The 22,835-nt window shown below is 35.0% G+C and overlaps 1 protein-coding gene across 3 annotated transcripts; it reads left to right on the forward strand.

Annotated features, from left to right (window-relative positions):
• Window positions 1-17,690: 17,690 nt before the first annotated feature.
• LOC114738774 (homeobox protein knotted-1-like 3) lies at window positions 17,691-21,739 on the forward strand. 3 transcript variants are annotated; one of them, XM_028926842.1, is made up of 6 exons: window positions 17,691-18,688; window positions 19,544-19,664; window positions 20,262-20,452; window positions 20,552-20,683; window positions 20,888-21,024; window positions 21,100-21,739. In XM_028926842.1, exons 1-6 carry the CDS (start codon window positions 17,924-17,926, stop codon window positions 21,140-21,142), a joined length of 1,389 nt encoding a protein of 462 aa, XP_028782675.1. In that variant the 5' UTR covers window positions 17,691-17,923; the 3' UTR covers window positions 21,143-21,739. The 3 variants fall into 3 exon arrangements, with proteins under 3 accessions (XP_028782675.1, XP_028782676.1, XP_028782677.1); XM_028926843.1 differs by having other exon boundaries at window positions 17,924-18,688; window positions 21,103-21,739; XM_028926844.1 differs by having other exon boundaries at window positions 17,924-18,688; window positions 21,111-21,739.
• Window positions 21,740-22,835: the final 1,096 nt, after the last annotated feature.

Genomic DNA, 22,835 nt, shown 5'->3' on the forward strand with positions numbered 1-22,835 from the left:
CTCGTAACGACTCAAACAGGTTTCCTGTCCAGGCTTTGTCGCATTTCCATGCAACAACTAGAAAGCGACCCACCCGCTTGAAAGGGATGCTGAGAATTGCACGCAATTATAAAATTTAAGATGTAAAATACAAGTAACACAGGATTCAACTTCAACTTCGATTATATTGACTGACATGATAAAATCTTGATGTAAGCAGATTTTTTTTTTTCTGGACCAGCGGATGTAAGCAGAATAATATCATGAAAAGATTACGGAATTCATAGTACCGTTTTTTTTTTAAATAGAAAGACCATTTATATTATTAGAAATTTAGAGTGCAAGAGCAGCAAGATATATTATAGATATATCCAAAGAAATGAAAAATTACTGGAGGAATTCATAGTACCCTTGAATACAAATAATCTTGTAAGGATATAACTTTACTTATGCCAATGTGGTTCAACGTGATTGGCTCAATAGAACTTGCAAGTTTTAACAATTTCTTTTGGTAGGCACAAGCATCTTATTATTGAAAGCAATCCTGTTCGAGCTATCATGAGAGATACTAAATGTGGGCAACAATTTAAGTACTCCTCCGGTCCTTAATATAAGACCTAATTCTTGAGTTAGTTTTGGTCCTAAATATAAGACACATTTCTCACATTTATCAATGTTCTCTAAATTACCCCTATAGATACTCCATCAACCATAATCAAGTAGAAAAGAGAGAGGAGGTATTAAGAAAGATGATTATGATATTTTAGAAAAAATGTGTCACTTTTCTTATAATTAACTAACTTACCTAACTTCCTTAATCTAATCAAATTAGTTAAATAGGTCTTATATTAAGGACAGGAGAAGTAGCTCTTTAGTAAGACAGCTGAAAATGCGAGAAAATGAAAGCCCATTTAGGCGATAACTCCTTCCTCAAAGGTTTCGGCCCAGAAAAGAAAATAAAAGAGAAGTCTCCCAACAGGTTGTCGATGAACATATTTCTTGAGAAGTTGACCTCAAAATTAGATCAGTTGCCACGAGTTTACGTCTCGATAAGACAGAACACAAGTAATTAACGTAGCAGCAATTAAGGTACATAAGATAATAACTAGCTAACAAGTAATATCCAGGATGTCAAAATCTTCACTAGCTGTATTTTCATTACTTGCAAGAGATGTAATTATCATCATGAATTGACCTTGTTGGGTAGGTTCGTAGGGGGCTCCTATCTCCTTCCTATTGTAGAGCCAACAAAGCCCTTTTCAATGCGTAGCATGTGGCCTAAGCTTTCATTCTTCTCAAACACCTACCTACTCAATTCTTCCTATTCTCCTTACAATTTGCCAACCCCCAAACTTATCCAATTAGGTGAGAGCTTTAATCTATCATAATGAGGATGCAGTACGGTTGTTAATTATATGAGTGCAAGGTTTTAATTTGAAGGTAAAATATAATTATCACTTTGGCTTGAGCATTGGGTAATTCTTGGGCGGTTTACTGGTTGAAGTAAATAATGACATTCATTAATTAAATAATTAAGATGAAAAGGTCGGAAGACGTGGTCGCCTTTTCATGTATTGCATGTGATTAAAGTATCAGCAAAACGTGAGTTTGAGTCTCCATCGTCGAAAAAACCTTTGTTGGTTGATTTGGTTATGGACAACAACGTACAACTCCCTGCAAAATTGAAAAGTGCCCTCACATTTTTGTGGATTTATATATGTCTATTCATGGAATTAATTTATTAATTAATCAGTTTCCTTCTCTCCACTCTTCGATCGATGTCAACCCAGAAGAAAAATTTTGTTTTTTTAAGTGGGCTTTTTTCTTATATCAGCCCAAGAAAAAGACGGCTACAATCGCCTCTTTTCTCCCCTTTTTAAACAGTAATCTCATTTCAATTCAATTTGTTGCAGACGAAGTGAATATTGAGGTGTGTTTAATGTTGTTACTGGTTGGGAGAAGGGAAACAAGGCAATATTCTGCTAATATAGAAGTGGGAGGAAAGTGACCTAATAAAAGAATATGGGAAATATGTGTACCTAATTAAGGACGCTCTTGAAAGTGATAGAATGCCCCATTCTTCACTGCGGTTAGTACTTTGTACAGAAGCAAAAAGAAACCTCTTCAGAACTGGAAGGAAAGTGACCCCCCGAATATATATTTAAGTTTCACCGTGGATTCACATTGACCTTTTTTTTGTTTTAACTTCCTTCTTTTATTCCCTTTTTCTTTACAATATGATTTAACTCCCCCTTCTCCCTTGTCGTCACATGGCTCGATTTCATTTATTCACAACCAGTGTTTTTTCGTATTACATGGATCATTTTAATCTGTACACGCACAGTATGAATATGGATCTTTCACTGTCTTAGTGAGCAATACGGGTTTCCATGTTATAAGAAAGGTACAAAACTAAGGAACTGTCATGGCAGTGTTCATTGAGGGCCTTTGATGTTGAATATTCCTCATTTTTTTGCAGCGATCGATACTGATGATTCATCTCTCTCTCTCTCTCTCTCTATCTCTATCTGTGTTTGTATGGTTGTGGGGATGGGAAAAGGCATGCCATTCCAACGTTTACTATATCTGATGGCGACTTCTTCTGAGTTTCCTTGATCAATCAAGCAACCAACAAAAAATAAAAAACTAAAAATCAAAGAAGAGACAAGCAGATTGGTGTGACAAGACATGAAAAATAACACACAAAATACAAGCATGAACGTACGTTACTAGGGCTCAAAACCTAACACGCAGAAAATTTAAAAAAAAAAAATTCGAGAGAAAGAGAAGCATCCGTGAAGAAGGTATGCTTGCTAGCTAGCCTGCTTGGGTCAAATATAATGTTCATCTCCTCTCTCTTGTCCCTTTTTTCACCTCATCTATATCGTATCATCTACATTGCCTGTTACTTATTCTGCTTCCCTCTATAGTCTATACCTCCCCAGTTTCTCTCTCATCTTTAAACTCTCCCCTTAAACTTCATAAGACTATGTTTGCGATTGCTGGTATTAACTATGCAGCGTCTTTTGGGAAGCTAGAAACCCATTAGGGGAAAAACCGAAAATGCGGAACCCCGGGGGGGGGGGGCTAATATACTAATAAAGTTGAGTGGATAAGTGGTCCAACAAAGGGAACAGTGCCCTGGAAGTGCTTTAGTGGTCCTAGATTTGAAGAAAGCCTAATTTGAAGGGAAGCATAGCTACCAAAGAAACGTGGGGTTTGAGTTGGCCCTCTATGTGAGCCACCGGCCACTGTACATTACTTACATATATTCAGTGCGACAAAGTAAATTTACCTATAGCCTTAAACCTCTGATTAACGCAGAACCTTGTTGCATGAAATGGACTGGTTGTAACAATCTTTTTGCTCAAATCTTTTTCTGATTAAATTTGGGTGTTTGTATGATTAAGGGCATAGATTCTAGATGAGAGGGAACAAAATGGACGTCCCTTTTAAGTTGAGAGAGCAAAGAACATTATTTTTGAGGGGGGGGGCATCACTTTTGAGCCAAATTCTCCCCTCCATAATTGTTCCACACTGATAGATATATATACCATTCTGCTTTTGGTTTGGTTTGGTGTGCAGCGTGCACAATCATTTTCAGAGACAAAGTGCTCCTCAAAGAAATAAAAAAAAAGGGCATTCACTCAAAGGCTATTCCATTTTCAAGAGATGTGAATTAACACCCACACATATAGTGTGATAGATTTGAAGTATAGTAGTCCGTAGGATAAGGCAATCACATCCCTTGTGGGGGCTGCGCCATTATCACGCGTTTACTTGACTTAATAAGACACTTCCATGTCTGATCCATGCATTTTTCTGGGGGAGGGGGGGCCTTCTTTTTCCTTCTTACTGTGCATCTAAAGTTTGTGATTGTAACTCTTGTCTATGTTACTGTGCATGTCTTTTTAGTTTGTTTTGTTGTGGCTATAAAGCAAAGGATACTTGGAAAATGCCACGACTTGCCTTGTTATGATTGGTTGTTGTCCTGGCTTAGAGGGCTTTAACCCGCGAATCAAAGGATCTTGCTTTTGGGGTTTGAAGTTGATGTGGATATTTGCTGGCTAAGCTAATGTTATTAGGGTTTTTTCTTTTCCTTTTCAGGGGTTATATTGTGTGGGGGAAAAAATGGATATGGCCAGCTGAGTTTTTCATGCTTACTGGGGAAGACTGATTATAAGAGGGCCTAGCTTAGCTAGGAATTGGTCAAGACTCAAGACTTTGAATAAACTAATATTACACACCATTGACAAGAGTGCATTTCACTCTAGGGTTTCCATCAACCTTAATCCGGCACTTTATCTGCTTCGCCTACCTTTTTTTTGGGTGTCCGTCGTAAAATCTCACCCTTCTAAAATGAAACACTAGACAAAATTAACTGTCAAAATTAAGAAAGTAACCACTGTGCTCTATTATTGATGCCCTGGGTGTCAGATTGTTATATGCACATGGACGAGTATAAAATCTTTATGTTATACCACTTGAGGATTATTTGATCATCATAAGTAATCGAGAGAAATCAAAGACTAACACAAGTGAAAAACAAACATGACGTTGTGTGCGTGTGTTAATCATCTCGGTGATTCAAATTTCAACCATGAAATTGAGTCATTTATTTGTTCATGTCAAATTCTAGAAATACAGTCGTCATTATTTATTTATATACATAGGCATGTGAAGTAAAAAATACTACCTTCGGTCCTTAATATAAGAGTTAGTCTGACTTTTAATTTGGTCTGAAATATAAAACTCTAATCCACTTTATCTCTCATATTCAGTTTTATTTTTTCAAAGTAGTCCTTATAGTAGATGTACATGTTAAAAATTTTATCAAATGTTAAAGCTAATATACTTGATTAACAAGGGTATTTTAGAAAAGATATCACCTATTTATTATAAATAACTAACTTAATAAGCTTTCTTAATCTACTCAGATTTATTAACTCGCTCTTGCATTAAGGACCGGAAGTAGTGGATTAGAATGTGCATTCGTGAAATATATAAATGAGTGAAGTTGGAAATGAAAGTGAGAGGCCATTATACATGCTTTGCCTTTTTCCCCTTCCTCGCTACGTGCAGATTAAAATGCATCAAGAGTTGTATTGAGACGGGGAATACAAAGAATGAACCCCAAAAGGCGAAAACCCCAGAGTACTAAAAGAGAACAAGGAGGAGGCAGCACTGAGGATAAGGACAAACCTTACCTGCATTTTAAAAAAAATACTCTTTCGATTCTTAATATAACTAATTTAATTAGATTAAGAAAGTTAGGTAAGTTAGTTAATTATAAGAAATGTGACACGTTTTTCCTAAAATACCATAATTATGTTTTTTAATACTCCCTCTTCCTCTTCCACATGATTATGGTTGAGGAAATATCTATAAGGATAATTTTAAAAAAATTGATAAATATGAAAAATGAGTTTTATATTTAGAACCAAAACTATCTTAATAATTAGGTCATATATTAAAGATCGGAGGAATAATAAAGAAAAGGAGAAGGAAGAGTTGAGAGGGGGGGCCATTGAATAATAAGGAAAAATAAAAATCTACCTACCCAAACACGACAGCACGATCACGATCACGATCACGATTAATTTTAATAATAATAAGACGGGAGGAAATAGAAGGAAGGAACTTAAATATTAAATATTGATATAGTTATAGATAAAACGTGTGGGGCCCGGGATGGGGGAAGGTGCGTGAAGGTTAGGTAGCTCCCACGAAGCTAGCGGATGCTCCACGAAACCCATCACGTTGCCCCGATAAGCCTAATAATTTCTTACTCCTCTCCTTCGTCTTCTTGTTTTTTCCCCCTCATCATCTGACTATCATTCGTCTTCTTACGCCCTATTGCATTTTTCACATCTTTTATTTGTTCATACTAATAACTCGTTTGCCATCTCCATAAAATAAAAGCCACGCTATAATTTCCCAAAACTGATGACCATGTAATTCATATTTATAATTATGAAGGGCCTCTCCTTGGCATATTTACACGCCCCACCCTACTTTTCTATGTAGGTTATTCACACCTCATTCTTGCATATCAATGAATGTACTAGATTGACAAAATTTTAAGAAAGGGTATTGAAAAAAAAAACATATTATATGTTTTTTCCACCTATTTTATTTTATTTTATTTTGTTCGGTGAGAGTAAGATTGAAAAAATGGTACTAACTATCCTGCAAATGAGTTATATTTATGACCAAACTTTTTTTTTTATATATAAGTGACTTGTGTGTAGGACCAAAGTATTGCTTTAATTTTTCATTTTTTATAAGTAATGCTATGAATCATACAAATTTAATACTTTTAACTACTTTTATTGACCAATATGGATTAATTAAAAATACCCTTCTACGCTGACTTATCACGATAATCACATGCTGTGATAATGGTGATATAATTATTACTATCATCCTTGGATTCAATGCCATCAAAACATAATTATTGCCGCGATAGATATGGCTGGAATAATATGTCACCGCCGTCATTTTTTCCTCCGGAGTCATGCGCACATGCCTATGCCGATATATCTTATTCATGTAGTGTTCTCTGGCATGCACGAGAAAACAATACAACTGAGATAAAATATGCTCATCTGGCCCCAAATCCATAACCCAATTAATTAATTTAAATAAATTAAGGATATTAGTTAAATTAATTAATATGATATTTTTTAAAAACACTCTAAATATCTTTTTAATTCTCTTCCTCTCCTTTCTACCTGATTATTACTAAAAGAAATATTAATGCGGCTAATTTAAAAAAATTAATAATTATATAAAATAGGTCTTAAATTAAAAATTAATATTAATTTTTTAATTAGGTTCCATGTTAATGATTAAGTGAGCAGTATCTCATACGGCTGAATCAAGAGTGACCTAATTAAATACTTCTGGGTGGCAATTTTAATTTGCTCACTCATGCATACACATTTGAAATGTGTGCGTTGGGATTCCTTTGTACTTTCTGTTATTATGTTGGTTTCGTTTCGTACCTCTGAGTGTCTCTATCAAGCAAAAAGGTTCATTCTTGGCGAAACCCTCCACCCAAAATAAAATGAAAGGAAGGTTTATGGAGCCGTCATTGGCCCTGTTCCAATATTATGTTATGTTATCCTCCTACAATATAATAGGACCTGTTTCCTCCTTTAAAATACGCAGGTAACCCATTTTTGCCACACTAATAAGTGTGCTCTCTTGACCGGTTCAACAAAACATCATTAAAGTGAACTCAATAAAAAATGTGAACGAGATTCTTCCAGGACTAGACCGAAACAAAGAAGGATACTATCATTAATTTTATTTTAATTTTTGAAAATTACCCTCACAGTTCACAATCATTGTTAGTATCTGATTTTTAATTCTTAAATACACAATATGTTACTAGGAATTCCGAATGACGGAGTCACCAATATAAACACCTCCATATCATAGAATTTGTCATTACAACTTAAAGATAGTTTTTTTTTACCTGGTTGAATTTTCCAGTAAATTATCTGATGAAAAGTCTCATGGGGAAAAATACATCGTCGTATATACAATCCCAGGTCATTGCCGGTAATACGTACTCCTCCTTTCTCAAGCTAATGTATGAATGGTATACAACTTTTTCGTTGAACAAGCCAATATATCTCCGACGATTAAGTCAATGAATATAGTGTGAATTCTTGGAAAAGATGAGGGATTGACAAAGACAAAAAGGGAAACGGGATTTGGAGATTAGAAGAGAGGATGGATGAGAAGGTCATCTTGATAAAGATAAAATCAACGTCAAGAAGAGAGAGAGAGAGAGAAGGGGAAAAGGCAAGAAAGGAAGCACATGGGACGGAAGGGAGCATAGGAAACTAGAGACCACACATGATGACGGATGTGGTGGTTGTGTTCCTTTGAATTACGTTGTTTGATTGGGATCATAATTTTATTATTCGGCCAAGACCTCGTCCCTTGTCGTTTTCTAAACACCCACCCCTTTTTCTTAAAAAAGATATTTCATTGTTATTAATTAATTAATCCTCCTCTTTTGCTTTTTGTCGCTTCCCAGTTCTGAAGAAGCCCTCTGTTGTTTAAGCCTAGATTATATATTCATATCTGATCGGCTCAAATATGAAAGACAATCCTATTTCCTGCGATGCCCATATTTTAATGCAGGATAAGGTGTCTCATAAAGCGAAGTACCTGGCATTATTATATAACCTTATATATATGGTGCCATCATTTGCCCATTTGATCACTGCCACCAGCTTCCAGGACAAACCCCCCCCCCCCAAAAAAAATCTTCCCTCCGAATATTCATCGTATCCCACTTATTTGACTTCAATTATCCGTAATCATTCCTCCGAATCATTGTTTATTTTCATTTCTTATATATCCCATCATGTTTTTATTTTTTTTTCTTTCAGCTTACTCGCTTCAAACATCACAACATGTCAGATTAAATTCATCATCACTCGCATCTCTGTGTGATTTGGTTGTAGTTCACATTGATTCAATATCTAGGGACGTCCATTATAACAGGGGAGCGATTTTTAATTGCTCTCGTGAGAAACTGATTTATTTAAAGGAGTATACTGAGTCTCTCTTCATTGATCTTTAATTCTTTATGCGAGGGGGGGGGGAACATTTTTAATTAAAAGCATACTGTGTAGTAATACATCGAAACAATTCATGTGGCAAATATCACCATACGAAGTCTTAGACATTTGTCGTTTTATTTTCCTCTGACGAAATCTTCGACTGTTCATTTCCGACGTTTGATGAGAAAGTCGACAGTGACTTCCTCTAATTAGGTGGGAATATCTCTCATTCAATCACGGGCAAGAAAGGCCAAGAATGACAGTTACTTGAATAATTCCCCGCTGCCCTTACAAAATAATATAATTACAAGGCTAAACGATACACCATTTCCATTATAAGCATTTTTCACCGCAGGTGTTTTTCCCTTTCCTAGCTAGACTTTGTTTCAGTCAGATGCGGTTGTTCATGAATTTTTATCTGTTCACACTGTCTAATGTAAGAATTTATGGAAGGCTCAATAAAAATATTTTAATGTTCTTGAGAGTAAATGTTAACAAAACCGAATTGCAGTTATTAGATATAATCAGTTATCAATATTCAACATCACAACTTAATATAATATTTTTTCGGTACTTAATATAAAAACTAATTAATTAATTTGAGTAAATTAGATATATTAATTAAATTAATTCATATGATATTTTTTTCTGAAATACACTAATCATATTCCCTACTTATTTTACTCCTTATCCTACTTGATTATTGTTGAGTAAATATTAATATGGTTGATTGGAAAAAAAATGATAAACATATAAAATAGGTCTTACATATAGAATCAATATCAATTCTCAAACTAAATACTATATTAAGGACCACCAAAAGAATATCTAGTTTGTACTTCAATCGAACTACTCTCTCCATCTTTTTTTATAAGCAACAACTGTCTTCCTTCTCTTATCTCTAAATATAAGTAATATTTGCAAATTTCCTATTTTTGTAGCAAATTTCCTATGTTTTCCCAATTGAAGATTTGTTTTAAGAGTTGATAAATTTATTTTTTGTTTCCCAGAACGTCATTTCCTAAATAATAAATATTTTTCATATTACATTTTAATATAACCTCTTGCCATCACACATTTTATTTTTTTTTATAATTCTCGTTATTATAATCCATTATATTCTTATTATAAGTTTCAAATAACTAATTTACGAATATTAAAAAATTAGTTAAAAGTAATGAACAGGTTAGAAATATATTTTTATTTTGAAATATGACATCATAATAAATAAGAAAAAGGATAAAAAAGAACGTGTAAAAAAATGTAATGCTAAATATTATGACAATGAGAGAGAATAAACAATTGAGGGTCAAATTGAGAAAAATGTAATAAATGTTAAAACAATTATCAAATTAAAACTTATAAAATGGATCATACTCTGAAGCCCATAAATAGGATCAGAAGAAGTAATAATTTTCTTATTCTCTTTCTTATACTTTCTTTCCTATAAATGAGGATATTTCTGAAGAAAAAACTTCTAATTTTCAAACATTTATTATTTTTAATCAATTTTAATTAATTTTTTTATTTACGTAATTTTTATCAAGATTGTTTATAAAAAAGGGGATGGAGGGAGTAGAAACTAAATGTTATATTAAGAATAGGATATTATGTAATAAATAAAAGCAAGTGTTTTATTATTATTATTTTGTTTACAAGTTACGGGCAGCACAAAGCGTTTACAGTTTACAATGGAGCAGAGAAAAGGCCCGCCGTCAGAGGGAGTACATAAAATCACGCAATCAAAACAGGAGGGACTACCGACTAGGGAGGAGTGGTGCGCCGTAAAGAACAACGATTGTTTGAAAAAGGCAGCGTGTCATTCTCCACCCTAGATTTTTACTCTCCTGCAGCTTCTATTCCATTCGTCAGACTTCTAAAATATGGTAGCAATAGTTAGTAAGAGCGCATCATAATAAAGTCCTCTTTAATTTCCCTTCAAAGCCCCATTGCGCATCTTTTTTCACATTAAAGTATCATAAAAATACGATCAATAAATCTGGGAGGGAGGAGTTTTTTTTTCCCCCGTTTTTTGGGGGGACCAACGGAGGTGTGGGCACCGGGCAGGTTGCGGTGAACACCAAACAGTGAACGTTGGGGCGGAGTGGGCCCCCACGCAATGGAGACAAGTTTGTCATGCAAAAGGGGGCCCAAACCAAACCGGGACCACAAGCCACCTCCCCGGGGGGTGGGTCCCACAGACCACATTGATTGAGCCGGCGGCTGTCAGAGAAGTCAAAATTCTCGGTGGTCCCCACGCTAGTCCACTTGGACGGGCCTGATAAGCATGACTCAGGCGCGTGTTGCTCTTACGGTCCCCCCGGTGTTGTGGTCCAAGGCCTTGAGCGTGAGACGCGCGTCCTGGAGTCCCTGTCCCGCGAGTGGCCGATTCCCTCCCGACGTAACTGATGGTCCCCTCCGCGCCCTCCCCCGCAAGGCTCTGATCGTCTGCCGACAAATTACCGGCTATCGCCAGTGTGCCAATTACTACTAAGTACTAATAGCGCCCGGAGGCTTCTGGTTCTTGGCCTTGGAGCCGCAGAACCAGATGCATTCACCACCTGTTTCCCACTTCTTACTATTTTTTTTTTTTCCTCTTTCGATCCTACAATTGGCATGTCCTCATTACATTCACTTTGCATCATACTTGGTATTTATTTATTTTTAATCTTTTATGTATTTTCGTGTGCTCCTAAATACTCCATGCTGGTGGCGTGTAGCGCACTGTCCAAGAGTCCTGGGATATTTATTATCCCCTCACACCCAAAAAAAGGAAAGAATCCCATACGGGGAGCACCCTAATTAATGCGACTTCCCTTGTTCACACCCCGGCGAAAGTGGGGACTGGTGAGGGCTCTGCCTATTAACCGCCCTTGTACCTTACAATTATTTCATGGGAAAATGAACATGCAAATCGGATCAACCCTTCAACGGGAAATCCAATTCTAGGCCGGTTAGTGGTTTTAAATTACTTAATTTATATAAATCGTAATAATTTTTTTTCATATATTTATTCTTCTAATCTTATTTATAAAGCATTTTTAACATATTTCACACATAAAAAAATCTTAAATTTTATTAACTCTTGTTTAGAATTTAGTAACTTTTCAACTTTATCCTTATTTAATACTCCCTCCGTTCCTTATTATAAGAGACATTTGATGCTTATGACATGTTCCTATATATAAGAGACACTTAAAAGTTGTCTCTACTTTTTTGTGTTGATTTCCTATTTTACCCATATTTATTATCTCCAACTCACACTCTCTCTCCTTCCCACTTCTCTTTCTTTTAATAATTTAATTGTTCTCTCTCATGCTCTCTCTCCTTATTAATGAGGGCATTTTTGGAAAAAACAATTATACTTTTTACACATTAATTGTTCTTAACTAATTTTAACTATTTTTTTGATCAACGTACTTCGGTTATTTGTCTCTTATAATAAGGAACGGAGGGAGTATATATTATACCTCATGTAAATAAAGTCAACACAGTAATAAATAATAGGTGTAATTATACATCTATACAAAAAAATTTCTCTCAGTGTTGTATAAATAAGACAATATCTTCTCTCTCTGCTCTATAAATAAGATCAAAGGAGTATCTTCCATTTTGTAAATTACGATAAGAAAACTATTTATAAGTTACTCCTTTCTATCCTAAATATAAGACCCATTTTGTGGTATAAAAGTATAAAATTTTTTACACCAATAGGTCTTATATTTAGAACCGGAGAAATATTTTAAATGTCCCATAGTCCTAATGAGAGATAAAAACCTGATTTAAAATTACAAAATCACGATAAAAAGACTAAAACGTCCTTCTGTGACTTCAAGGAAAAATAGAGACGAAGGTGCTATTTAATAACGCCATGGGGAGACTGGGCATGAGAGCTTTGATGGTTACTTGCGAGAGAGTATGAGGGCTACACCTTGCAATTATTACCATCTCATTTTTATTTTATTTTTTTAATAATATCTCTATTGAATAAAATTAAATAAAAGTGGTTAAAATTCATAATAATATATTTTTATATTTAAACGAACAAACTTGATAATACATAATTAGTTAAGAGAAAAATAACTGATTTGAAACTTATGGGGCTCTCATGTTTATTACTGTTTTTACTATAGTTTCAAGCAGCTGATTTAAAAATAATAAATATATTAGAAATATATTTTTATTTTTAAATCTGTCTTTATAATAAATAAAAAAAATAGAAAAAGATACGTGGAAAGATGTGATAAAAGACAAATAATTAAGGACAACATTAAAAAAATACATTAAATGTAAAGACAAATCAAAATTAAAACTTATAAAATGAACCACACTCTTTTTTGAGTTTGAAACTTATAAATAAAACTAAAAAGAGTATTATTTATAAAAATATATATATAATTGATGAAAAAATTTAATTTTACTCGAATAAAAACTTTCTCTTTCTCTATATTTATAAATCACTGTCAGATCTTTTTCTTCTTTCTCTTTTTATAATGAAAATTAAATAAGACGAGACTAAACAGCAAACATGTACATTTAGAACGAGAGCTTCTCCAATAAGTGACTTGCATTCAGCAGAACATTTGACTCCCTCGTCACAAATACGATAAAAGCTCTTTGGTTTTGTCAAAATTTGCAGGAGGACATTAAAGCTTGCCTTACAAACTTCGTAACGTAACTTTCTTTTTCATTTTTCTTTTTTTCCTCTGTGGACTGGTAATTTAAAAAAAAAACAATACGAGGCGCAACTTTTGGAATTATAATGATTTCATTAAATGTGGATACTTTAAAGAAACAACGAGTGCCATGGATAAGGAGTGAGTGACGAAAAATAATATTCTTTTGATCGTTAATATAAGATTCATTTAACTAATATGATTAAATTAAGGATGTTAGTTAAGTTAGTTAATTATAAGAAATGTGACACGTTTTTTTTAAAATATCATAATCATTTTTTGATACCCTCTCTTTCTCTTCTACTTGATTATGGTTGAGGAAGACTCCATAAGGATAATTTAGAGAAAATTGATAAATATGAGAAATATGTCTTATATTTAAGACCAAAACTAACTCAACAATTGGATCCTATATTAAGGACCAGGGGATTAATTTCGTTAAGTGTTCATGCTTCATGGTGCAGTTTTATTTCATTTTTTACGAGACTATGAATGTTTTCTATTATCAGTAACAGATTAACCAATACATAAACATCGCTACTATAACTTAATTAGTGTATTCCATTCGATCTTAAATGAGTTGAGCCAGTCCAATAATTTATTTTAATTACACGTATAATATTTTAACTTCTTCGTCCTCCTTTGGTTTAATAACTTTTTTCTCAAACTGCATATTTTTTTTTTCCTTAAATTAATAGAAACATTTTCCGACATAAAATGATTGGAATGAGTCGTGTCTAGATAAACAAATACTCCTTGTATTTAAAACTGACGAAATATATATTTATTTATAGGTAACTAACTTGCCTTTTGCTAATTCATATGAGTTAGCCAAAAAAGATCATAGGAGTTGATTACGTTTCTTCTATTCGGTTAAAAAAAAGAAAAAAAAGATTACGTTCCTTCTAAACTGAAGCGAATGAGTAGCCCCCCCCCCCCCCAAAAAAAAAATCTCCTTCATCACTGTGTATTGCAGAGGGGGTGTAATATAATCCTGACAAAATCACAAGAGATTGACTGATTTAGAACGGGGAATCATGCCTAACATCAGATTCACAATTTTTTTTTATTATTCATATGTAATGACACTAACAGCAGATAACCATGGCACTGGTAAATTTACGTGGTATGAATAATAAATCATGTTAAATATGTTAGCTGCAAACTTGCTTTATACAAAACAAAAATTCGTGTCATGCGAGTACTAAATTTGAAAAATTTCTTAATGGCTCGCTTGAGAGTATAATCATTCACTATAAATCTCCGTTCTTAATTACTACTACCTCCGTTCTTTATTACAAGAGCTAGTCTAACTTTTAATTTGATTCTAAATATAAAACTACAGTTCACTTTGTCTTTAATATTTATTTATTTTTTTCAAAATAGTCACTGTAGTCGTTGTACATGTTAAAATTTTCATCAAACAATAATTCTAGCTAATATAAATTATTAGCAAGGGTATTATAGGAAAGACAACGTCTATTTATAACAAATAACTAACTTAATTAATTTCTTTAATATCTCTAAATTAATCAATTAGATTTTATATTAAGGATCAGAAAAAGTAATTTGATAAGTGCCAACACGGTGACAAATGCATAACGATTTATTTTTTATTCCATCCGGCACGGAGGACTGATGGGATAACGGAGAAATGGAAATGGAAACTGGCATTGACAGGTGAACATAGATCACAATATGGAAGGTTCTTGATGGGATAATGATGCTGCTGGGGATGTGTTTGACGGGATTAAAACTATTTAATTTTCTAAGCCTTGTTTATAATCATGTTCAAAATCATTTACAAAATACGTTTTACATAAAATAAAACAAAACTTTTTTGGTAAGGTTATTTTATATTTTATAAATTATGATTATAAAATTATTTATTTATAAATCATTAGAAACAGTAAAGTCCCAAGGGATTCTAATTTCAATTGGCAAGTAGCGTTCGATTCCAGCGAATCAAGGGGAGCTTAGGAGAGGAGGGAGTACAAGACTATTACCCCGTAGCTAGCTGGTAGTGGCCTACATAGCTTTTACGCTTTTGGAGAGCTAGTCAGCGTTGGTCAACTATTGCTTTACGGCCACTACAGCGTCGCCAGTTGTCCAACCCCGCAGCTACGCCTGTATGTGAAAATTAAATTATAATTTTATAGTATGCAAAGTAAGAATATAAAAAAATTTTATTTCAATTTGTACAAAAATATTTTATTGTTCTCAAACATCCCTTAAACTAAAATTCAAATCAATATACTAATTAATTGTCCAAAAATTACTCGTATGTAGTACGCTGCTTACCGTAATTTTGCCTGCAGAGAAGAAACGCCTCCCTGTGCATCACGCGCCTGGGTGGTTCCGCACGTTTAATTATTTTTCAGTAATTAATAAACGCAAACGCTGGCGGGAGAAAATATGAAAAAAGTTTGGGGACGGGACACTTCCTGGCCTTTAGATGAGACAGGAGATCTACGTGGCACCAATCCACGAGATACAAACTTCCGTTGGCTTTTCTTCATCCCCTCCTCCTTATTTGGCTTTTCTCATCGCCCAAAACAAAAGCAACCATCTTTTCGTCCCCCGCTTTCTTTCCTTCCTTCCTTATTCTTTTTTTTTTTTTAAAAGAACAGTGGATGGATGAATTATTTAATAATGAACGGTACTATCTTAATTTATATGATGATTATAGGGGTAAGGCTTCATTGCATCGAGTTGTTTCATTCTACAACGTGTTACGTAGGCTGACACGTCAGCGAACAATTTTAATTATTAAAAACACTGTATCCTGTTCAATACTATCGCCCCTCTGTAACCTTTTTTTGGATAACTCATCCTCTATAATTTTTAATTACACGTGTTTTTTAGTCGGAAAATCATGTTAGTGTAATATTAATAGTAATCCATGTAAGTGTAACCATTCAATTCAAATAAACTCTTGTTATTCTTCCGTCTTGTATTATGAAATATTTTTCATCCGAAAAATTTGTTACAAAATCTCTCATGCAAATATTCATTATTCAAATGAATATGAAATTTGTTTAAAAACTCAATGCAACCATGATTCAGTTAGGTGTAACTTATCTTCAACAGTGTGTGTGAAATAGAAGAAATTTGTGCAAAATTGAAGAAGACCTGCACGCCACTCTCCATGAATTATACTCCAACAATTGAATTCCTCCTTAAAAAAAAAAAGAAAAAAGCTGCAAGTAGGGATTTTTCAATAATTTTTTCTTTTATTTTTTGCGCCAGAGAGTGAACTTGAGTTGTCCAACGTCACAATTCAATAATTAATCACGCAAAGTTTATATTCTTTTGGTCTTACTTATAGAGCAAAAATAGAAGATATTTTTTATTCTTATTTACAGGGTATTGAAATTTCTTTAATATGGATATATAATTTTACCCTTCATTTATTATTATATTAACTTTGTTTGTATAAGATATAATATATATTAAGAAAATATAAAGTTAAAAAATTGTTAAATTTTAAATAAAGTGTAAAATATATCATTTATTATTTTAAATATTAATTTATATAAAATATATTAAAACTCACTTATAAATAAAATTAGAAAAATATTTCAGAAATCTGTGGCCATGGTTGACCGTTAACTATGTTCCCATGCCTAATTTATGATAGCCGATCCAGCAGTCAACGACTGTTCACCAGGTAAGCAATACTCCTCCGGTTCTTAATATAAGACTTATTTAACTAATTTGATTAAATTAAAAAAGTTAGGTAAGTTATTTAATTACAGGAAAAGTGACACAATTTTCCTAAAATACCATAATCATCTTTCTTAATACTCTCTCTCCCTCTTCTATTTGATTATGGTTGAGAGAGTATTCATAGGGGTAATTTAGAGAAAATTGATAAATATGAAAAATGGGTCTTATATTTAGGACCAAAATCAACTCAAGAATTAGGTCCTATATTAAAGACCGGAAGAGTATATTCGACTTGAGGTACAGTTTTTAACCAGAGGTTTAGTAGCCATAAATTAAACTTAACCACTTAGTGCGGATTGGCTTATTTAAATATTTGGATTGGTCTGCTTAAGTGTTTATAAGCATAATTTTGTAAATTACCATTGAAAAAGAGCCCTTAGAAGTCATAAATGATTCATTCCAAGAGCAGAGAATAAAAAGAACTGAACCATAATGACCCCAAGAAATCAGCCAGGCAAAACCATATGCTGGGGGGAGTTTTGCTGCTTAAAAAAAATTAAAAACACTCACAGACGTATCACGGCGACAAATATAAATAAAATAAAAATAAAAATAAAAATAATGTATGGTAAGCGGGTAACTAGTATAAAAATGAGTAAATAATCAACGAACGAGGAGGGCCTTATATACCAAAAAGCAGTTTTCCGACCAGACATAATACAAGAGACATCTGAAAACCACTACGATGAGGACAAAACCGCCTCTTGCCGGGGTCTCACTATCCTCTCTATTTTGGAACCATTAATATCCGTTTATAGTAAGCCCTCATCTCTTCCCTCTCTGCACTCCTCTCTCTCCTCCTCCTCCCCTGCCTTCTTCCCTGTCTAAAACTACACGCCACATCTCTCTTTGTAATCCTTCACCTGCTTCGCCAAACACTCCTTCTTCATGGAGAGATGGTCTGAACTCACCGCGAAATATTGAGGTCGCGTGCTCTGAGGCTGTGTTTCTTATATGGCGTACCACAACCATCATCTCTCTCAAGACCTGCCGCTCCACCATTTCACAGAGCAATCTCATCACCAGCAGCAGCAGAACCAGGCGCTGACTGATAACTCCTTGCGGACGATATTGCAGGACCCGACCAGTAAGGCCGGCTCCGATCCCCACCAACACCACCACCCGCTTCAAACCGCTCCCAATTGGCTCAACAACGCTCTCCTCCGAACTCACTACACCGACAATAACAACGGCAACAACAGTAACAGAACTGCTCCTAACAATACCAACGCCACCAATTTCCTCAACCTCCATACCGCCGCCTCCGACTCCACCGGAGCTGCTTCCCAATCCTCCAGCCAATGGCTGGCACGCCCGATCCTCCACCGGAATCATAGCGACGTCATTGACGACGTCACCGCCGGGGACTCTATCATCGCCGGTGCGACTTTGTCCCATGAGTCCGCGGATTTAAAGGCGACCGGTGACAACCTCAACAGCAAGGGCGAGGCGGTGGTGGTGGACAGCTCCGGCGCCACCGGGGACGGTTTGATGAACTGGCAGAATGCTCGCTTCAAGGCGGAGATTCTTGCCCACCCGCTGTACGAACAGCTGCTATCGGCACACGTGGCGTGCCTGCGGATCGCCACGCCGGTTGACCAGCTGCCGAGGATCGATGCTCAACTGGCTCAGTCGCAGAATGTGGTTGCCAAGTACTCGGCGTTGGGACACGGGAGCCAGAGCATGGTTGGGGACGATAAGGAACTCGATCAGTTCATGGTATCTTCTAGAATCCTCTGTCATTTATCTATTAATCAATTAAACTTTTCTTTGAGGCTAATCAAAAGTTGGTTGTTGCTATTTGCATCAAGGGTTGGAAAGCACTATTAATTGGAGCTCATTAAAAAACTTTCTAGTTTCCAGATAAAATATTAATTTGAATTGCTTGCTGTGGAGAATTTAAATCTGACGTCCTTTTGGATGATTGTTCAAGCGAGATGAATTTGAATTTATGATCAATGGAAACTAAATGAGGAAGCTTAAAAATATTGGACGTTTTCATCCCAATTTGGGAACTGGATGTAAAACAGGGTTTTTTCACTCAACATGAAAATGCAGCAGGAGTAAAATCTATCATTAATGTGCCGGAGATATTACATAAATATGTTAATGGAAAGCAAATTGTTGGAATTCGACTTGGAAAATCTTTAATCTCCATCTTAGACGGAATAGACCTTCGAAGAAGATTTATCTGATGCTCCGATAAGAAATGTTTTGTTGAAATTTTCTGTTTATTTGTTTAGTTTCTCAAGTCTTTTACACTTTCTTCTTCCAATTACACATCCTTGTGAGGGGATTATCTTCTATTTATGAATTATTCAGCAATACATTTTTCTTAGATTTGGGTTATGCTCCCATTTTTCTACTACATGCTTTCAATAATTAACTTGCGATTTAAATCCAGTGACCCTGGGGAACGGAATGAAATTAAGCCCATAGTCAGTAATATTCTGACATATTAAGCTTTGTCATTCGAGCCATGATAGGCAAAGCTGGTGGACGTTAAAGAAGTTTATTTACCATGATATCTATACAAGGTTACAGAGCTTGATATTTTCTCTGTCGATGCTGCAGTCGCACTATGTCTTGTTGCTTTGTTCATTCAAAGAACAACTTCAACAACACGTCAGGGTCCATGCAATGGAAGCAGTGATGGCTTGTTGGGAGATAGAGCAATCCTTACAAAGTCTAACAGGTTCGAAAGTTCTCTTCTAGTGTTTGTTTCGTCTTAGAGTAACTCTAATCTGGCTGCTGCATGCTAGAAGGAAGTTAGTCTTTCCATGTTTTTTTTTGAGCCAGCGGTTTGTCACGTTTCCCCTTTTCAATCACAATTATGTTTGCTGCATATTGAAAATCCTTGGGCAATTATGACTAGCGGTGCTGTGTCATCTTTTCCTTACAACTCTAGCGAAAAATACTTCTGAATACTGCACTTCTAAATTTTTGTGGCTTAGTTCCAGCTTCTGAGAACTGCCAGCAAATGACATACCTAACTAACGAGCAAATTGCAGGGGAAAAAATAAAGGGGCCAGATAACTTCAAATTTCTCTGTATGGTATATAAAAGAAGTAGATGATACACTATGTTTGGCATTTTCTAGTCTTAGATGAGCATTGACGGCTTGTTGCCTCTAGGACAAACAGAGCGATGATACAGTTTTGAGCACGTATTACGAGTAGTATAGTAGTACTCTGAACAAAGTCGTCCACCCTTAGATCAGCCAACTTGATGGCTCATATTTGAAGTTGATGAGTGGTAAAGTTATAATTGTGGGCACATGGTGCATGAACAGGAGTTTCACCAGGAGAAGGCACAGGGGCAACAATGTCAGATGATGAAGACGATCAGGTGGACAGTGATGCCAACCTGTTTGATGGTAGTATGGATGGTTCAGACATGGGATTTGGTCCCCTGATTCCAACGGAGAACGAGAGGTCCCTCATGGAGCGTGTAAGGCAGGAATTAAAGCACGAACTCAAACAGGTAATTAATGCGGTGTTGGTTCCCATCTTCTTTTGAATCTCTTCCCATGTGACTCTTTGGCCTAACTTCTTTTTTGCTTTTTCTACTTTCGAAATTTAGGGCTACAAGGAGAAAATTGTGGACATAAGAGAGGAAATTTTGCGCAAGAGACGAGCTGGGAAACTTCCTGGTGACACCACCTCCGTTCTTAAAACTTGGTGGCAGTCACATGCCAAGTGGCCTTACCCTACAGTAAGTTTGTCAAATCAGACCCCAACTACATACCCCGTACACATTTGTTCCATAATGTAAACAATATTAGCTATCCACACTTGAGCTGAAATATCAGCTTACTTTGCACTGTTAAACTGTAAACAATCCAAATTGAAGATCTCTGAGAGTTTCACGTATGACCTCTTTTTTTAATATTTGAAATTAATGTGGTGCTCTGTTCAGGAGGAAGACAAAGCAAGGTTGGTTCAGGAAACTGGCTTGCAATTGAAGCAGATTAACAATTGGTTCATCAACCAAAGGAAGAGAAACTGGCACAGCAATCCCTCCACCTCAACGGTGTTGAAGAGCAAGCGCAAAAGGTATATCCGTCAAAATAAACCCCTTTTAATTTCTCAAAATATTCACAAGCTTTCTCCCAACCTTAATTTGAAAAGAAGTAATGCAGGTGATAACAGTAACGCGGATCGTTACATTTAAACGGAGGAAAAACTAGAAGGATCTCTGAGTATACCTCATTCATTCTTTCTCTTGGATCGGTCTTGTTGCCTGGAAATGGAGTGAGAAAGAAGCAGACTTGTCATTGGTCTGACTGGGGAAACAGAGTAAGGAGCTATTATAATCTTCATCAGCCATTTTAACTCATGCCTCGCAGTCTGTAGGGTATAGATTAGTTTGATCAGTACATGTTGGGGGTGGGGGGGAGCGACATATTTAGGAGGTTCAATTACAAATTTTATAGCGAAGTCGATTAGGATTACTCCGCGGGCTTATGATTTTTTTCGCATATTATATAATGTTTGTGAAATATATATATTATATGCATACGATTAGAAGTCGGGGGCTGTGGGTGTACAGTCATAATCTGTGCATTTTTCCTTACAATCATACTGTTTTGTTTAGTTTTCTGAATTTTCAGGTTGTAGTAAAATTGTTATACCGCATACAGTAAGTACTTAATATTTGCAGTTCTCGAGTTTATGGCGTGTGATGATCCTTCATAGGGAAGTGCCGCATGGTTTAAAATTTTGTAATCATTTGCATGAATAAGTAATAAAGTTCGGGTTTTTTAAGGAAGTGCGTCAGGAAGTATTGTGTGTAACCATTGATTTTATAGTGTGTGGGTTCGTTTTCTTTGGACGAAACGCAACATTGAACGCGTATGTCCGCCGTAATTAGAGAATTTGGTTAAAGAAAAAGATGTTAGTAGAAGCAACGCCATAATTAAGCAAACAACATTTGGTTGATAAATAATGGAAGATACTAGGAACTTATATCGTCTGAGAAACATATAATTTCAAGGAGGTTGGTGTCATTGCTGTTAGATGTATAGTAATTACGATTAAAAGGGGACAAAGGGGTAATGTTCGTTTCACGTTGTCAATGTTAGTTATTTGTTGGTTTCATCTTTCCGAGTTCATCAATCCCTGTGTAAAAATGAAAGAAAAGAAAAATGAAAAAGGGGGAAAATGCCGGGGGTGTTTACTAATCAACGCTAATAGGTTTTATGAAGAGGAGAGGAGTGATTTTAATGAGAAGAATATTGCTCTGTGAGGATTTTATTTTATATATAGAATATAAATGAGAAATAAATCTTTTATAGGAGAGAGAAGATATATATAATCGTTGGCAAACAGAAAAGATATAATATATCTCCTACATATTTTTATTTTTAAATACGGTCATGCATATTTTATAAAGATAATATATAGATTGATATTGAAATTGTAAGGATATTATTTGCATCGAGTGGCCAGAGAATCTTATCAGCAGTAAATATCATGACCCTGGCGATATCGTGGAACCTGAATAGCATATTTAAATTCCGTTCCAACAAAAAATTTCCATTTTAAATTTACGATATTTTTAACACGAATCTCATCTCGGCTCAAATAAAAATAAAAATAAAAAAACTTATCAGGACCCTGAATTATTGTTAGGTATGCAATTATAGTTGGCAAAAGAAAAAGATGTAATTATGAACGTTTATTTTCACGTGCAAAAATATTTATGCTACCTCTACTATTAAATTTACAATCATTCCTTTAGTCATAAACATGATCAATTAATGCAAAGAATAATGAATATGTATAACATGATAAGTTTCATAAACATACACATGAATATATAAATCCCCAGACAATGGAAGGGATTAACGAAATACAGTTACAAA

The sequence above is a fragment of the Neltuma alba genome, unplaced genomic scaffold (assembly GCF_004799145.2).
Source record: "Neltuma alba isolate B1F8T4 unplaced genomic scaffold, ASM479914v2 tig00013682_pilon, whole genome shotgun sequence".
In the NCBI taxonomy this organism is placed as follows: Eukaryota; Viridiplantae; Streptophyta; class Magnoliopsida; order Fabales; family Fabaceae; genus Neltuma; species Neltuma alba.

What these genes read in the sequence shown, in the direction of transcription:
- LOC114738774 (XM_028926842.1), top strand. Translation starts at nt 17,924, where the DNA reads ATGGCGTACCACAACCATCATCTCTCTCAAGACCTGCCGCTCCACCAT. An exon ending in AGGAACTCGATCAGTTCATG is followed by an intron (nt 18,689 to 19,543) that starts GTATCTTCTAGA and finishes TCGATGCTGCAG; the next exon opens with TCGCACTATGTCTTGTTGCT. An exon ending in ATCCTTACAAAGTCTAACAG is followed by an intron (nt 19,665 to 20,261) that starts GTTCGAAAGTTC and finishes GTGCATGAACAG; the next exon opens with GAGTTTCACCAGGAGAAGGC.